This window comes from Lucilia sericata, unplaced genomic scaffold, assembly GCF_015586225.1.
Source record: "Lucilia sericata isolate MDLA Ls3-8-SP2 unplaced genomic scaffold, ASM1558622v1 Contig001755F_arrow, whole genome shotgun sequence".
In the NCBI taxonomy this organism is placed as follows: domain Eukaryota; kingdom Metazoa; phylum Arthropoda; class Insecta; order Diptera; family Calliphoridae; genus Lucilia; species Lucilia sericata.
Genome location: NW_023995658.1, coordinates 47,752 through 67,109, shown reverse-complemented (window position 1 = coordinate 67,109; position 19,358 = coordinate 47,752). Strand labels below are relative to the sequence as shown.

The 19,358-nt window shown below is 29.5% G+C and overlaps 2 protein-coding genes across 3 annotated transcripts in view; one reads left to right on the top strand and one right to left on the bottom strand.

The window, feature by feature from the left end:
- Positions 1-8,448, top strand: part of LOC119612602 (homeobox protein 13-like) — a 36,025-nt gene extending 27,577 nt beyond the window's left edge. For both annotated transcript variants that reach the window (XM_037968413.1, XM_037968411.1), the window contains exon 4: positions 7,137-8,448. In XM_037968413.1, the coding sequence (XP_037824341.1) occupies positions 7,137-8,144 (1,008 nt within the window). In that variant the 3' untranslated portion in view covers positions 8,145-8,448. The remainder of the gene's footprint in view (positions 1-7,136) is intronic.
- On the bottom strand, positions 883-2,594 carry LOC119612603 (spermine oxidase). Its single transcript, XM_037968414.1, has one exon. The coding sequence runs from the start codon at positions 2,432-2,434 to the stop codon at positions 974-976; it is 1,461 nt and encodes a 486-aa protein (XP_037824342.1). The 5' UTR covers positions 2,435-2,594; the 3' UTR covers positions 883-973.
- Positions 8,449-19,358: the final 10,910 nt, after the last annotated feature.

Sequence of the window (19,358 nt, the reverse complement as noted above, 5' to 3'; positions counted from 1 at the left end):
TTTATGAAAAATTTTCTATAAAAGAAAATTTATGGAAAATTGTCTATAAAAAGAAAATTTGTGGAAAATTGTCTATAAAAAGAAAATTTATGGAAAATTGTCTATAAAAAGAAAATTTATGGAAAATTTTCTATAAAAAGAAAATTAATGGAAAATTGCCTATAAAAAGAAAATTTATGGAAAATTTTCTATAAAAAGAAAATTTATGGAAAATTGTCTATAAAAAGAAAATTTATGGAAAATTTTCTATAAAAAGAAAATTTATGTAAAATTTTCTATAAAAAGAAAATTTATGGAAAATTTTCTATAAAAAGAAAATTTTCTATAAAAAGAAAATTTATGGAAAATTTTCTATAAAAAGAAAATTTATGGAAAATTTTCTATAAAAAGAAAATTTATGGAAAATTTTCTATAAAAAGAAAATTTATGGAAAATTTTCTATAAAAAGAAAATTCAAGGAAAAGTTTTTTATAAAAAGAAAATTTATCGAAAATTTTCTATCAAAAGAAAATTTATCGAAATTTTTCTATAGAAAGAAAATTAATAGAAAATTTTCTATTAAAAGAAAATTTATGGAAAATTGTTTATAAAAGAAAATTTATTGAAAATATTCTATAAAAAGAAAATTTTTAGAAAATGTACGAAAATTTTTTATAAAATGATTGAAATATTTTAAAAAGAAAACTGTGATATGTTGCTGAGAGAAATGTGAAAAAAGAGAGAAGATAATTCATCAAAATTCTGAACTAATACTTAAAGTAATATGGATGAAGAGCATACTTTTAGTCGCAAAATAAATTTTATATTTATCATAAAAGAATCATAACACTTTCAAAATTTACTTTGCATTAGTAAACAATTTAAGATAAGAAAACGTTTGCATTTTATTAATATTTTTTAATACTTTATTTTTTTACAACTTCAAACTAAGTACATAATAACTGCTTAATAAAACATTCTATTCGTACAGCAATTACAATTGAGCTGGTACCAATTTATAGAAATCCACTAAACGTTGAGCTTCACGCCATCCCGATTCCACAGCACCGTGAACCGTAGAATAATAATGATTGTGGGTAGACTCACCAGCGAATTGTACTCTGGGTTTACCCTGAACATCGGTCAAAGGATAAGCCAAATCCCAGGCTCCAGTACGTAACTCATCGGTGTACATGGAACGAAAAGTGTAGCTGCCACGAAAACTGGCATTGGAATACCATTGGGTGCGTTTAAAGTTGATGGGTTGTGGTATGGGGAAAGTAAAGAATTTTCTAAACAACCATAAAAGACCATTCAAAACCTCTTCTTCGGGTAGGGATTCCATATGACGAGCATGAGGACCTATAATCCAGCCTTGCCAGAGTCGGGGTTGGTAAGAGACACGATAGAAACCAAATACACTTTCCAACCAGAACAGCTCAGATCTTCTTAATTCCTTAAGTTCTTCTTCCTGCCAAAGGAAGCACACACCCGACCAGTCTTGAGGGCCAAAAGGTTCTTTAAACTCTAGGAAGAATTTGTCAACTGTGCCCAATTTTAAACCTTCAATGGCTCTAATTTTTTGTCTAGGCAATGAAGGAGTAAATAAGGTCGAGTGGTTTTCCTTTAAAACTCCTAAGGAGGTAGTGCATATAACATGATCGGCCGTTATCACCTGACCATTAAAGCAACGTATTTTGACCTGGTTATCTTGAAGCCAATCAATATTTTGTACTCTATGATTGAGTAAAATACGTTTTGTTAAAACTCCCCAGGGGTTTTTGTCCTGGGCTTTCATTAAAATATCCAAAAAAGTTTTAAACCCCTTATCTTTCCAGTTCAGCAGCAAATCTCCTTCACATAGCCAATATTCCAAATGACCTTTACCGGAAACTTCAAAAAGATGATCAGAGGCTTCTACAGAACTTTCAAATTTCTTAAAATTTTCGAAAAACTCTACAGCCACTGTATGATCCACTTTTGTGGGTAATTTTTCCACCTCACTCCAATATTTCTCAGTCAAATAAGAACCCAACGAACCCTCATAAGCCGTCAAACCCTCTTGTCTTTCGGGTATAGAATTAAAAGCAATCGATTTCAATTGTTCAGCTAGATTTTCCTCCAAAATCTCTTTATTCGATCTAATACATTTGTAGTCATCATAAACAGTGCCCGTACTCTCCAATACATTCAATTTCAATTTTTGTACGGTCTCATAGATGACATTATTTTTCTCACCATGACACCACTGAGCACCCAAATCGACCACACTATCGCCAAACGGTATGGTGTGTATGCGACCACCAATACGATTCTCTGCTTCTAATATAATGACATTTTGACAACCGGCCTCTAGCAATTTAGTAGCGGCCGCTATACCAGATGGTCCGGCGCCGATTACAACAACTCGAGCGGTTTGCAAAGATTTGCGGGTAACACTGGGTGCTAGAGACATTGCTGTTAAAGCTTTTAGTATTTGTCTAATAAGTGGTATTATAAATATTTATCTAATTTATAGTTTAACTAGTATTTATTAATAATTGATTTAAATAATAACACCAAATATATAAAAATAGCACGCACGGTTTCTTCTTTTATGATTAAGTCTATTCAACACTTTGTTTGCTACTGAAATATGTATTTTGCTCTTGCTGGTTGTTTTTAGTTTATTATGCGCATTATCGCTGAGTGTTTTTCACTAAAGAGTTTTATTGTAGTTTATATTTTTTAAGAGAAAAAGGGAGAAATGTGTGAATACTCTCTTAAATTGTAATCTATGCAGGTAAAATACTAAATATCTAATAGATTTTTTTGTATTGTATGTTTTTGCATAGGTAAATAAGTAGATTAAAAATATTATTTATATAAGTAATAAAATTATTTAAAAATAAACGTATTACAGAGGGTTTAATCTATGTATGTAGATATTTGCGGCCTTAGTAGTTTTTTCACAGGTACCCTATATTAGTATACGTGGTATTTTCCAATAGTTTGGTAACACCTGGAAATACACAAAACACTTCAGTTAAGTTCCAGTTCTAGTTCAATTCTAGTTCAGTTTTAGTACGAATTCAGTTCAAATTCAGTTCTAGTTCAGTTCTAGTTCAGTTCTAGTTCAGTTCTAGTTCAGCTCTAGTTCAGTTCTAGTTCAGTTCTAGTTTAGTTCTAGTTTAGTTCTAGTTCTAGTTCAGTTCTAGTTTTAGTTCAGTTCTAGTTCAGTTCTAGTTCAGTTCTAGTTCAGTTTCTAGTTCAGTTCTAGTTCAGTTCTAGGTTCAGTTCTAGTTCAGTTCTAGTTCAGTTCTAGTTCAGTTCTAGTTCAGTTCTAGTTCTAGTTCAGTTCTAGTTCAGTTCTAGTTCAGTTCTAGTTCAGTTCTAGTTCAGTTCTAGTTTTAGTTCTAGTTCAGTTCTGGTTCAGTTCTAGTTCAGTTCTAGTTCAGTTCTAGTTCAGTTCTAGTTCAGTTCTAGTTCAGTTCTAGTTCAGTTCTAGTTCAGTTCTAGTTCAGTTCTAGTTCAGTTCTAGTTCATTTCTAGTTCATTTCTAGTTCAGTTCTAGTTCAGTTCTAGTTCAGTTCTAGTTCAGTTCTAGTTCAGTTCTAGTTCAGTTCTAGTTCAGTTCTAGTTCAGTTCTAGTTCAGTTCTAGTTCAGTTCTAGTTCAGTTCTAGTTCAGTTCTAGTTCAGTTCTAGTTCAGCTTCTAGTTCAGTTCTAGTTTAGTTCTAGTTCAGTTCAGTTCTAGTTCAGATCTATATCAGATCTAGTTCAGTTCTAGTTCAGTTCTAGTTTAGTTTAGTTCAGTTCTAGTTCAGAACTAGTTCAGATCTAGTTCAGTTCTAGTTCAGTTCTAGTTCAGTTCTAGTTCAGTTCTAGTTCAGTTCTAGTTCAGTTCTAGTTCAGTTCTAGTTCAGTTCTAGTTCAGTTCTAGTTCAGTTCTAGTTCAGTTCTAGTTCAGTTCTAGTTCAGTTCTAGTTCAGTTCTAGTTCAGTTCTAGTTCTAGTTCAGTTCTAGTTCAGTTCTAGTTCAGTTCTAGTTCAGTTCTAGTTCAGTTCTAGTTCAGTTCTAGTTCAGTTCTAGTTCAGTTCTAGTTCAGTTCTAGTTCAGTTCTAGTTCAGTTCTAGTTCAGTTCTAGTTCAGTTCTAGTTCAGTTCTAGTTCAGTTCTAGTTCAGTTCTAGTTCAGTTCTAGTTCAGTTCTAGTTCAGTTCTCAGTTCTAGTTCAGTTCTAGTTCATAGTTCAGTTCTAGTTCAGTTCTAGTTCAGTTCTAGTTCAGTTCTAGTTCATTCTAGTTCAGTTCTAGTTCAGTTCTAGTTCAGTTCTAGTTCAGTTCTAGTTCAGTTCTAGTTCAGTTCTAGTTCAGTTCTAGTTCAGTTCTAGTTCAGTTCTAGTTCAGTTCTAGTTCAGTTCTAGTTCAGTTCTAGTTCAGTTCTAGTTCAGTTCAGTTCAGTTCTAGTTCAGTTCTAGTTCAGTTCTAGTTCAGTTCTAGTTCAGTTCTAGTTCAGTTCTAGTTCAGTTCTAGTTCAGTTCTAGTTCAGTTTCTAGTTCAGTTCTAGTTCAGTTCTAGTTCAGTTCTAGTTCAGTTCTAGTTCAGTTCTAGTTCAGTTCTAGTTCAGTTCTAGTTCAGTTCTAGTTCAGTTCTAGTTCAGTTCTAGTTCAGTTCTAGTTCAGTTCTAGTTCAGTTCTAGTTCAGTTCTAGTTCAGTTCTAGTTCAGTTCTAGTTCAGTTCTAGTTCAGTTCTAGTTCAGTTCTAGTTCAGTTCTAGTTCAGTTCTAGTTCAGTTCTAGTTCAGTTCTAGTCAGTTCTAGTTCAGTTCTAGTTCAGTTCTAGTTCAGTTCTAGTTCAGTTCTAGTTCAGTTCTAGTTCAGTTCTAGTTCAGTTCTAGTTCAGTTCTAGTTCAGTTCTAGTTCAGTTCTAGTTCAGTTCTAGTTCAGTTCTAGTTCAGTTCTAGTTCAGTTCTAGTTCAGTTCTAGTTCAGTTCTAGTTCAGTTCTAGTTCAGTTCTAGTTCAGTTCTAGTTCAGTTCTAGTTCAGTTCTAGTTCAGTTCTAGTAGTTCAGTTCTAGTCAGTTCTAGTTTCAGTTCTAGTTCAGTTCTAGTTCAGTTCTAGTTCAGTTCTAGTTCAGTTCTAGTTCAGTTCTAGTTCAGTTCTAGTTCAGTTCTAGTTCAGTTCTAGTTCAGTTCTAGTTCAGTTCTAGTCAGTTCTAGTTCAGTTCTAGTTCAGTTCTAGTTCAGTTCTAGTTCAGTTCTAGTTCAGTTCTAGTTCAGTTCTAGTTCAGTTCTAGTTCAGTTCTAGTTCTAGTTCAGTTCTAGTTCAGTTCTAGTTCAGTTCTAGTTCAGTTCTAGTTCAGTTCTAGTTCAGTTCTAGTTCAGTTCTAGTTCAGTTCTAGTTCAGTTCTAGTTCAGTTCTAGTTCAGTTCTAGTTCAGTTCTAGTTCAGTTCTAGTTCAGTTCAGTTCAGTTCTAGTTCAGTTCTAGTTCAGTTCTAGTTCAGTTCTAGTTCAGTTCTAGTTCAGTTCTAGTTCAGTTAGTCTAGTTCAGTTCTAGTTCAGTTCTAGTTCAGTTCTAGTTCAGTTCTAGTTCAGTTCTAGTCAGTTCTAGTTCAGTTCTAGTTCAGTTCTAGTTCAGTTCTAGTTCAGTTCTAGTTCAGTCAGTTCTAGTTCAGTTCTAGTTCAGTTCTAGTTCAGTTCTAGTTTCAGTTCTAGTTCAGTTCTAGTTCAGTTCTAGTTCAGTTCTAGTTCAGTTCTAGTTCAGTTCTAGTTCAGTTCTAGTTCAGTTCTAGTTCAGTTCTAGTTCAGTTCTAGTTCAGTTCTAGTTCAGTTCTAGTTCAGTTCTAGTTCAGTTCTAGTTCAGTTCTAGTTCAGTTCAGTTCTAGTTCAGTTCTAGTTCAGTTCTAGTTCAGTTCTAGTTCAGTTCTAGTTCAGTTCTAGTTCAGTTCTAGTTCAGTTCTAGTTCAGTTCTAGTTCAGTTCAGTTCTAGTTCAGTTCTAGTTCAGTTCTAGTTCAGTTCTAGTTCAGTTCTAGTTCAGTTCTAGTTCAGTTCTAGTTCAGTTCTAGTTCAGTTCTAGTTCAGTTCTAGTTCAGTTCTAGTTCAGTTCTAGTTCAGTTCTAGTTCAGTTCTAGTTCAGTTCTAGTTCAGTTCTAGTTCAGTTCTAGTTCTAGTTCAGTTCTAGTTTAGTTCTAGTTCAGTTATATTTCAGTTCTATGTAATACATGTCTGTCTTAATTGCAATGATTTTTTTAATATTAGGAAAATTACCAACTAATTTCAAAAATTTCCGAAACTGCTTTGCACACAAAAATTATACGATAAAGATAACAAGACAAAGCAAGGTATGTATGTAAATAGTTTAATTATTTATGTAGAGCATTTTGAGAGTCGTCTTTGTCAGTCTATAATTTATAAAATCTTAAAAAATTATTCTCTCAAACCGCCTTGTGTCTCGTATCAAATGTATTATAAATCTTATCAGTTTTCCTATTTGGCTTGCAGTCAACTAAAATTATATGATATACATACATACAGTGTCAATTACTAGTAAAATAATTTACTAGCTTACAGTAAAGACACTTATAAGTGGTTGTACCTACGAACATTTTAGTTGTAGTAAAATTAGCTAAAATAACTAGAGAATTAAATATTTAATTTCAAAAACAAGTTTACCTATTGCTGTGAACGATAACAAGTACTTTGATTAGAATAATATTATCTTAAGAAGTTATGGGGGATTTACGAGGGGGTGCTAGGAAATTATGGTTTATATATTTCCAAGACTTCACATTAACACAAATCCACTACAAATAAGAATTAAAAATTTATAAAGTTTAATCATCCAATTTCATTATTTAGTAACCTGAAAATCTTATAAAAATTTTTAAATGTCTTTATTAATTCTTAAAGATTATTTAATAGTAAATAATTAAGCACATGATAAAATATACTGACTGTCTGCTTAATATTTTGCAAAATTATAAGTTGTTATAAATTCCATTAATAAAATGCCAGAAGACAAAAGACAAAAATGTAGCAGCAGCAGCAACAAAAATAACAACAATAACCATAAATTAAATTAGCGAAAAAAGAGAACAAAAACATTTTACTTATATTTGCTCATTACAATAAAGACTTTTCAGCATTAACAATTTAAATATTTTATGATTTTCAATTACAGGATAATTGTCAACGGATTGTTAACACAACAACAACAACAACAGAAAAAGACAGCAACAACCACAAATATCATGACTATGATGACAATGAAAATGTTGACACTGACAACCGTAGTGGCAACAAAAATATGCAAAATATCAACTATTTTAAGCTTAATCATAAAAACAACTACAATAACAATAAGAAAAACTCAATGTACCATGAGAAGGACTATAAACAACATAGAGCAGGAGTAGGAGCAGCAACTTCACGCATTGATAAAACACCAGACGACAATAATAAGGTTGATGAGCAGGATGATGAAAATGAGAGTGTGTATAAGCCTGAGCATGATGAGGATGGTGCTGACGATGATGCGAATAATGACAGCGACATTAACATTAACAACAGCTACAGTAATAGCAACAGATACATTCACAGCTACAACCACAAAAAACAAACAATAACAAAAGATTATGCTGAAAATAACAACAACAATATGGTAAACAAGAAAACCAGAAATAATAACAACAAAAACAAACAGAATTTTCAAAATGAGAATGAAGAGGAAATACAACCCGAAGACATGGAGGATGAAGAGGATGAATGGTCAACCTCATTGTCATCCTCATTATTAACAGCAGCAGCAGCATCATCATCGTCCTCATCATCTAGTAGCGGTGGTGGGGCTATAACATCGGATGAAATACAACCAGATATAATACCATATCCGCCACCACCATTTTCCGCAAATAAGCACACAGGCAGTGGCAACCACAACAGCAACAAAAACAACAATACCAACAATGGCAACAACAAAAATAATAACAATAACAGTAATAATAATGATAAACATAAAAATACACATACAAACTGGCTAAAAGAGAAATTCAAACTGGAACACAGTAAACAAAAACAACATCAACACAAACAACTACAGCAGCAGCAACAACAACAACAATACTACGAACACTGGTTACTACAACAATACAATAACAAGCCATATCAAACAGAAAGTCTGGCAACATAGCAGCATCAACACTATCAGCAGCAACAACAACAAAAAGAACAAAAACAAATTAAGCATAAACAAAAACAATACCACGACCATCATAACCACCACCACCAGCAACAGCACCAACATCATCAGCTTCGGCAACAATAAAAGGAACAACAACAACAACTAAAATGGTCACAAAATTACCATAAACATGCAGTTGATAGTTTTTAGTCGAATAAGCTCTAAAACAACAACAACAGCAACAAAAAGTAACCGAAGAGTAAACTTGTAGATAAAATAACAAATGGCTTAAAATGTCAGATGTTTCTATTTAGTTCTGGCTTTCTTTTTTTTCCCTGGATTTTTTTTGCGGAAGTAAAAATTTTTAGCATTTTTATTTAAGCGCAAAAAAAGAAACATGATAATAAAATATTAAAGGGGTTTAGAGTTTGTTGGTGGTAAATCCGATAAGTTTATACTCTTCACTGAAAGGGATCAAGGTGAGAAATGGTTGAATTGTAAACAATTTAAAGCAAGTAAGAATATTATATTCAGCAAGTCCGAATCTGATATATTCACCATCAAAGCATGTACGATATGTGGTTACATAAGTATATGGACTTTGGTCCTACTGGATGGGTTCCTTCTTGATTTATGAACACAGTTTACTCCTTCATAAGATTTATGCTGAGTTGTTTTATCATATTTATGCAAATCGATATTAATATTAACATCATGTTGTTTTTCCGTATAAGGGCTTTAATAGGCCCATTTATGGACCAAACTCTACAGAATTTAAAATAAGGAATTACCCAATTATTTTGCATTTTATGTAAATTACATCCATAATGATATAATGATTCTTATAGAACTTGTTTATATACGTAAAAGTCATTCTCGAAAGGAGAACCATCTATAGGGACTTGGCCCAAATATGCGCCAAAGTTCACCAAACTTTACAGTATCATATCTAACTTATGAAAAATTGTATCACGATTGTGGCTTATGGGTAGTTATCGACTGATTCTCAAAAATTCGATAGGAAGATTTTAGTTTCTATAAAACTTGTTTATGTCTTTATACCAGTAAATAGCGTTTAAGCGATTTTCGGATGGAGACCTTATATGGTCAATTATAGTCCAATCCTCATAAAATTTGGTAAAGACATTTCGGTTTTTACAAAATATACTCGTATTTTTAAGCTAGTTATGAGCATTAAAGTCATATTCTGAAGGGGACTTTATAAGGGGGATCACTTAGTAGAAAGATTTTGGTTACTACAGGACTTGTTTAGGTTAAATTTCATTGCTGTACTCGTATTTTTAAGCCAGTGATGAACGTTAAAGACATTTTCTGAAGGAGGTAGGGTAGGATCAATTAGGGACCGATCCTTTGGTAGAGAAATTTTGGTTCTTACAGAACTTGTTTATGTCGAATTTCATTGCTGTACTCGTAATGAATGTTAAAGATATTTTCCGAAGGGGCTAGGGTCAATTATGGACTAATCCTTTAGTAGAGAGATTATGGTTCTTACAGAACTTGTTTATGTCAAATTTTATCGCTATACTCGTTTTTTTAAACCACTAATGAGCGTTAAAGGTCACCTTATATGGGGAGCGATTCTCATAAAATTTTATACAGAGATTTTGGTTCTTACAGAACTTGATTATGTCGAATTTCGTAGCTATTAAAACAGTTATTACTGTTAAAACTGTTTTCCGGGGGGGCTGTTGTATGGGGGCTATACGAAAATGCCGATTTTCAATACCAAACGAACTGCATCAACTAAAAATATTTTTGCAAAATTTCAGCTCTTTAGCTCGTTCCGTTTGGATTCTATAGTGTTTTCAACAGATAGACGGACGGACATGGCTAGATCGTTTTAGAATTCAATAAGGAACCAGAATATATAACTGTTGTGGGTCTATAACCAATATTTCTATGTGTTACAAACGGAATGAGAAAATCAATAAAACCTCTATCTCTTTTGATGGTAGGTATAAAAATCGAAATACTGACATCAATTGTTAAAATATCTCGAAAAAGGAAGAAGATATAATACAGATAAAAACATTACTTTAAATATAATTTCAAAATGGTTCTACGAACATTGTGAAAAATTAAAGTTTGATTAATACAAAAACGATAAAAGCCATTTCTGGATTCCATAAAAACATATTGATAAATTTCATTATTTTCCGATTCTATATGTCTATAAAGTGTTACTTCAAACCTTGAGCCAAATTGAAAGCTTAATTTCAGTCGCAATACAGATCGGAATTGAAGAACAACTAGCGTCGTTATAGCTTCAAGGCGGCTAGGCTGACAACTTGGATGTATTATTACTACGTATACTTAACTGTTGCCTAGTAACTAGTTTGCTCTAACTGCATGCTACCGTTCTACCTCAAGTGGAGGATTTATTTTTAACCCCTACATTAGGGTATTATTGGTTTATGTTGATATTTGTAACGCATCTAAATCTATCAACATCTTACTTAAAGTATATCAACTAACCCAGAATCACTTTCTGTGTCGACTAAGCCATGTCCGTACGAGTGACTAATGTAATGAAATTTGGTTTATAAACTTAATTGACCAGAATATTAGAGAATGATTCAATAAAATAATTTTGGCAAATGTATAAATTTATACACGCCTGGTAGCAAATTGACACCAAAGTGTTTATAATTTTTCAATAACATCCGTTGTCAAAGTATGTACGGATAGTTGTCAAACTAAAACATAAAAAATTAACGAATTTATTAATCTGTGTATGATTAATTTCAGAAGGTCCTTAATTACAAATTTGTGGATTATTCTTTATTCTATTTGACCTCACACTACAGCCCTAATTTATATTAAAGGACGATTAATATTTAATCCTTGCAAAATACTTTTAAATATTAAATAAACAACAAAAGATTGTTGTCATACATAAATACTATGAAAAAAAGGCTTAAATATAAACAAACCAACCAACCGACAGAACTATAACATGTAAATACTTCTTTAAAAAAAAATAAAATAAAATAAACGTAAATGACTACATGACCATAACGTCAACTTTGATCCTGTTGTGAAGGATATAAAAATAAGGAAAAATAATATAAAAACATCAAAAAGGAAAATTCTTGTGGCAAACAGGCTTAACACAAAAAAGAAAACAAAATAAATAAATATAAAAACAACTTGCAACAATTCACAAAACAAACACCCCCCCAGCAAGTAAGCGTAATAAAACCGTAAACAAGTTTATGGTTTTATATACATACATATATTTTTTAATTTTTATTATTTATTTAAAATTTTAGTTAAATAAATTTAAACCAAATTTTATTTTATTTAGATTAATTAGTGAACAGTGAAATATCTATCAACGAAGCGTTATGCTCTGGCTTCATTTTTTTTAGGTTTTATGTAAATATTAAATTGTAAAAATTTTTATTAAAACAAAAGGATTTTAATATTTAAATAATAAACACAAAAACAACACTTACACAAAAAAAAAACACACACATATCTAGAAACAAACAAAAATATATCTTGATAATTTTAAGTAAATAAAAATAATATTAAGCAAAAACAATGTTAATTGAAAAGTAAATTTTAAAAGAAATTAAAATAAATTGGAAATGAACAAAAAAAATAATTAAAATTGATTTATTTTTAAAATTTTTTCACAATTATTGCAAAATCTTTAAGTTCTGTTAGCGAGGTTTTCTTAATGTAAGTATTTGTTGTATAACGTTTAATGCTGAAAAAAAATATGAAATATTAATTTTCGTAATTTTTACTAAAAACACACTACAGAGTAAAGTTTTACTAAATTATCAGTTTTTTGCAAAAACAAACAATTTTCCACTAAAACACTTTTTTTATGCAAAAGCCTTATCAGGCATTGAGGTTAGCTTGGAGAAACAAAAGCTCTTCGAGTCCAAGACTCACTCCTCTCTCACCTTTTCTCTGGTTATCTCAATCTCCATCCTTCATCCTTTAACTACTCATTTCTTGAACATCTCATATCAAACCACAACTTCCTCTATCCCATTTTTCTCTTGTAATCTACTTACAGGTATCACAAAGCAACCAAATCACAAATTAGTGAAAAATGTCTTTTTGAATACGAAGATTCTTTCACTAATAAGATCAGTTCCTTCACTTTTTCTGTAAACAGTTCATTCTCTAAAGAACAGTCATTTAACTAATAAACTGTACTTTCACTAAGGAATAATTTTCGTATTCATGAACACTTAATAAAGTTATTGATGATTTATTATAGAAATTTTGCTTGGAAAATGTGCTCAATTAACTACAATCACCAAACCTGCTTTATCAGGCAGGTTTGGTGAAACAGCACTGAATAGTAGCTCTTCGAGTCTAAAACTCACTACTCTCATCCTTAACTCTCTAGCTCATTTTCGCAAAAGTACACGTTTTTCACAAACAAAAGTTCATTCAATGAAGAACAGTTTTTTTTTTTTTTTGCTAAAGAAAAGTTATTCCAATGAGATATATTTATTTTACTAAAGAAGTGTACTTTCACTTAGAAATAATTCGTTAACTAAAGAATAATTAGTTTTTTCACTAATGAACATTCACTAAGGAACACATATTTCATTTAAGATATTAGTTCTTCTACTAAACTCAAGACGTGTTCATTCACTAATGAACAGTTCTTTCAGTAAGATGCGTTCTTTCACTAATGAACAGTTCTTACATTAAAGAATCGTTCTTTCAGTCAAGACGACTTCATTTACTAAAGTATAGTTATTTTACTAAAATACAGTTTATTCAATGAAATACAGTTCTTTCACTTATGATCTCTCTTTCCCTAAAGAACAAGTCATTCATTAAAGAACAGATGCTTTACTGAAAACTTTTTCACTAATGAACAGTTCTAAAGAACATTTCATTCACAGTTCATGAATACATATTTCATTAAGATTAGTACTTTTACTAAACTCAAGATGAATTCATTCACTAAAGTATAAAGTAAGTATAGTATATTCAGTAGAAAACAATTCTTTCACCAAAGAACAATTCCTTCAATAATAAAAAGAACTAAAGAACAGTTCTTTCAGTAATGAAGAGAACAGTTCATTTGCTAAAGAGAACATATTTCACTTAAGAATAATTTTTCACTAAAGATGAGTATAGTTCTTTTCTTGTGCTCACTCTTTCACTAGATAGCAGATCATTCACAGAATGACAGTTGGGATTAGCTGTTTTACTAAAGAACAAATCTTTTACTAAAGAACAGCTCATTCACTAAAAGTTTACTAAAGAGCAGTTCTTTTCTAATAAACATTTCATTCTCTAAAAAAACAGATCTTCTAGCATTACAGGAATTTTGGAAAAAGTGCTTAATTAACCACAAATTACCGATTAATATATTTATAAATATGGCGCTTATTCTTTCTTTAATAAAGAGATAATTTCTCCACTAAAGGAATAATTCCTTCAATAAAGAACTGTTCCTTGATAAAAGAAAAGTTCTTACACAAAAGAACAGTTCTTTCACTAAAGAATATTTCATTCACTAAAGAACACTTTTTTGACTAAATAATTATTCTTTAACTAATGAGTAGTTAATTCGCTAAACTATAGTACTTTTACTTAAGAACAGGTCATTCATTAAAGAATAGATGCTTTACTGAAAATTTCTTTCACTAATGAACAGTTCATTTACTAATGAACATATATGTATTTCACTTAAGGTAAGTACTGTTAGTAATCTCATGAAGAGTTTATTCAGTAAAGTACAATTTATTCACTAGAGAACAGTTCATTCACAAAAGAGCACATATTTCACTTAAGGATTGTGATCACTCTTTCACTTGTGATCACTATTTCATTAGAGACCATATTTTTCACTAAAGAACTGTTAGTATTAACTGTTTCATTAAAAAACATATCTTTTGCTAAAGAAATGTTCCTTCACTTAAAAGTTCACCAACGAGCAGTTCTTTCACTAAAGGAAAGTCATTTTCTAATCACCGTTTCATTCTCTCATCACTGAAGATCAGTTTATAAACTAAAGATCTGTTCTGTCACTGAAAAAAATGCTTTCAATAACCAAATATTTCATTCACTAAAGAACAATTCTTTCATTATAGAGCAGTTCTTTGACAAAAGAACTTTTTACTTAAGAATAATTATTTCCCTATAAACAGCTCACTCACTAAAGAATAATTTTTTCATCAAAGTTCCTTCACTATAGACTAGTTCTTTCTTTGAATATTTTTTCGCATTTCATGTATTTAAGAAAATTTTTTTTCAATAATGAACAGTTCTTTCAATAAAGAATAGTTCTTTTATGAACATTATACTAAAAAAGAGTTCTTTCACCAAAGAACACTTTATTTACTAACGAATAATTCTTTCATCAAAATTCCTGCACTAAAGATCAGTTCTTTTTCTAAATATTTGTTCGTATTTCATGTATAAAAAAACATTTTTTTTTTAATAATGAACAGTTCTTTGACGAAATAATAGTACTTTTATGAACATTGTACTAAATAACAGTTCTTTAACTATAAAACACTTCTTTCCATAATGAATAATTTTGTCATTAAAGTGCCTTCACTAAAGACTAGTTCTTTTTTTTAATTTTTTAGCATTTCATGTATAAAAGAAATTTTTTTTTTATAATAAACAGATCTTTGAATAAAGAATAGTTCTTTTATGAACATTATACTAAACAAGAGTTATTTCACTAAAGAACACTTTATTTACTAACGAATAATTCTTTCATCAGAGTTCCTTCACTAAAGATCAGTTCTTTTTCTGAATATTTTTCACATGTCATGTATTAAAGAACAATTTTTTCAATCGTGAAAAGTTCTTCGAATAAAGAAAGAATAGTTCTTTTATGAACATTATACTAAACAACAGTTTTTTCACTAAATATCAGTAAGAAACAGTACTGTCACTTAAGAATATTTTTTATTTTACTAAGGAACTGTTCTTTGACTGAAGAATAGTTTTTTCCACTAGAGAACAGTTGTTTCACTAAAGAACAACTCTTCATTTATGAATAAATTCTATCAATTAAAGAATTCTTTCTTTCACTTAAGAACAGTTCTTTTTTTTCACTTAAGTTCAGTTCTGTGGCCTCCGATAGGTTAGTGGTTAGTGTTCTAGTCTGGTAGACCGGTGGTGATGGGTTCGATTCCCACCTGAGGCACTGGTTAAGGAGCGCACAACAGTCCCGACAGAGGCCTAGGAGTATTTCTTCGGATTTGATGTATATACATCCTCCTTTCAAACTTTGTAAAAATAGAATATAAAAAGTTTCAATCTGGATTAATCAGAAAATTTTAATATAGTTTTATTTGTAATAACTTAAACGGAAAAATAAAATTCTATTGCTGTGTAAAATGGTCCTTCGAACCTAAAGCTTAAGTGATGATTCACAGCTTATAAAAATCTTATGGTTCTTAACATTTATTTGAATAAATGCTATTTTTTTCTTTTTTCAATGGAAATTTTTTAGCTTCGAAAATATATTAAAAATAAATTTTTCCTACAAAAAAGCTAATAAGATCTTACTTTTCATTTGTTAAATAATGCTTTGATGCCTAATGGAATTAAAAAACAAAAAATATTTTTATTATAATTTTTTCATAAATATAATTGTTAAAATTTTTAATTAAGTAGATAAATATAAATATTTTTGTACACAGAAAAAACTGAAAAACGATTTCAATTACCAATACCTCGTTTTCCATTATTTTATTTATTGAAGTTCAACCTATAACAAAAAATGTATATTCAATTACTACTTATAATTGATTTCGGATAAAACATTTTTATTTTTTTATATTTTTGTTTTTGTTAAATACGTATTTGATTATACATTTTTATGATTCAAATACAAAATGAATTGAACCCTTTTAAATTTTTCGATTAATCGTTTAATTGAAAATTTTTTAAAATTAATTTTTTCTGTGTACAAACATTAAAAAACAGAAAAAACATTATATTAGCAATAAAGAAAATGAAACAAAATTTTAATCAATAAAAAAGGGAATAATATTTAATTTATACAATAAAAAATAATTAAATAAAAAAAATTCTTGTAATTCTCTTAAATCATGGTTTTAAATTATATATAATTTTTTAAATTTCTTCTACTTTACCAATTATGCTAATTATTATTTTTTTCCAATTTATTGAAATTTATAATTCCCCCTAATATTTAACTAATTATAAAAACACCAGCTATTGTAAAAATATAAAATTTATTTCCTAAGTAAGTAAAATCTCTAAAAATAAATGTTATTTTGTTACATGTGTGATTAGATTTATTAAATCTAAAAAAAATCTATTAGTAAATATTAAAACTCTTAAAGAATGGCAAAGTTTACACAATTTACCATAAAATAATAACAAAAACAGAATTTGAAAATTAGAATAAAATTTAAATAAAAGTTAAATATATAAATAGAAAAACCCCCAAGAGAAATCAATAATAAATAAACTTTAAGAAAAATATGTATTTTTGTGAACAAATATTATCAATGTATTTATGGAACATTATACTCAAGATGAAATATACATATAACTGAAAAAAATAGAAATTAACCTCCTCCACCTTTCCCCCGAATTAAAAATAAATAGAAACAAATTAAATATGTGAAAAATGTAGAAAAAGAACAGGGTGTAAGGAAGTTATGGTGTTTTATAAAATTTGTTTTATATATTTTTAATCTAGTCGTGATACATAAAGAATACGTGTAAATCATAACAACTCGCACGTCGAGATGCGTGTTCTTGTAATAAATATTCATTGGTAATAATCTCTGTGCATGAGTTCTTTTACTAAAGAATTTGTTTTACTAAATAAATAATACTTCGTTCTCTAATATATATTTCTTAAATTAAAGAATAGTTCATTCACTAATGAGTAAATCTTTCACTAATGAATAGGTATTTTTACTCAAGAATAGTTGTTTCACCAAAGAATAGTTTATTGACCAAAGGTAATAGCAATTCTTTTGCCAAGTAATAGTTTTTCACAAATGAACAATTACAGAAGATTTTTTTCCAAAAACATTATTGTCCTTAAAGAACAGTTCATTTACATATCATTCACTAATGAGTAAATCTTTCACTAATGAATAGTTTTTTACTCAACAATAGTTGTTTCGCCAAATAATAGTTTGTTGACCAAAGATAATAGCAGTTCTTTTGGCAAGTAATAGTTTTTCACAAATGAACATATACCAAAGAGTTTTTTTCAAAAGCATTATTGTCGTTAAAGAACAGTTCATTTACATATAAATAGCTCTTCTACTAATGAACAGTTTTTCACTCAAGAATATTTCTTTGATCAAATCATAGTTTATTCTCTAAAGAATACATACTAAAGAACAATTTTTTAACTTAGAAATAGTTCTTTCAAAAAAGAACAGTGCTTTCACTAAAGAAAAGTTCTTTCACTAGGGAATACTTGATTTGCTAAAGAGCAGTTCTTTAAATAACAATTCTTAAACTTATGGTTATTTAACGAAAGTTCTTTCACTTTCCAAGAAAATTTTTTCATTAAAGAACAGTTCAGTTACATTAGAATAGTTCCTTCACTTATGAAGAGTTTTTTAACCAAAGAAAAGTTTTTTCATTAAAGAATATTTCTTTGAACAAAAAGTAGTTCATTCACTAATTAAATTACTAAATAAACTTACTCGCCAAAGAATAGTTCATTTAACGAAAGTTTTTTTCAATTTCTTTCCAAACGAAAAGTTTTATTACATTAATGAATAGTTTATTTAATAATGAACGAAGTAATAAATTTTTCTCTAAAGTGATTAATTCACACACATCCTTCACTAATGATCAGTTTATTCTCTAAAGAAAGAATAAAATGAGTGATTTTCTATTCATGGAATATACAAAGTTATAAATATCTAGTAATTATAACTTTGTCAGATCAAAACTCGGATATTGAAATCATAAATAGTTGTTGAAAGTTTCATTAAGGAATCGTTATTTCACTGAAGAATATTTCTTTCACTATGAATAGATCTTTCAGAATAGATCACCAAAGAGTAGATCTGTGACTACATATTTTACTAAATAGTTCTTTTACTAGTTCTCCCAATAAAGAATAAATGCTCTCTCTCTCTTTCAAACTAAGAATAAAAACTCTCTCTTTCACTGCAAATAATTCTTTAACTCAAGATTTATTCATTCACTAAAGTACACTGTTTTCACTAAAGAACAGTTTTGTCCTTGAAGTGCGCAGTTCCTACTTTCTTGGATACATAACTAAAACGTTTCTTAAAGAGGAGAATTTTGAGCCACAGACTTTTTTTGAACCTTAGTGGCAGTTAAATAATTACCACCATAAATGGTCTTTCGAACCTCTGACATTATTTTTAAAATTCGAAAAAAACTTTAAATAAAACATAATTTATGGAAAACTTCAAATATATTACTGTTAAAGTGGTTCGTTCGAACCTTGGAAGACATTTTCAATTGATGTAATAAACAAAGTTATAAATATCAGCAAGACCAAAGCAGGTTATTGAAATCTTAAATAGTCCTGCTTTTACTAAAGAACAGTTTTGTTATTGAAGTACGTCTTTCTTAATTTCATACGATTCTTCCATTAGACTTAATCTCTTAACTCCTACATACCGTCCGCATTACTTAGAAGTAATTACCCAGCAAACAAAGAACTTCCAAAGAAGCGAAAAAGAAGTAGAATTTACTCCATGGAAGTAGTGAAGAAGTCTTCGGAAGTCTTTAAACATCACTTCCACAGAAGGTAAAAAATTCACTAATTGCTACCTTTGAAGTGGTGATAAATGTTATTCCTTTGGAAGTACTTCGCTTTGTTTTAAATTTTTTTACAAAAGCAAAAAAAAACAACATATCAAAAACTAAAGCTATGTCTACACAGTTGTCAGATCTAACAATATTGTCAGATCTAGAAATGTGCTGACAATGACCTAACAATGAAAAATTACCAACACAATGTATATTGTAAGTTTATAAGGTTGCAAGATATTTGTCAGATAATCTGACAAAACATTGCAAGACAATTATCTGACAATCATTTTATCTGACAATATTGTCAGACAAAAAATTTTCAGTTCACACAGAAGCCAGAGTTTGTCAGAATTTATTTTTGGGGCGAAAGAAAATTGTTTAAATTTTTTACTTTTTTTATTTAAAAATGACACCATTGTCAGATATTAAATCTCGAGAATCTGACAATATAAAATAATTTGACAA

Coding starts and splice junctions, on each gene's coding strand:
- LOC119612603 (XM_037968414.1), bottom strand. CDS start 2,434: ATGTCTCTAGCACCCAGTGTTACCCGCAAATCTTTGCAAACCGCTCGA.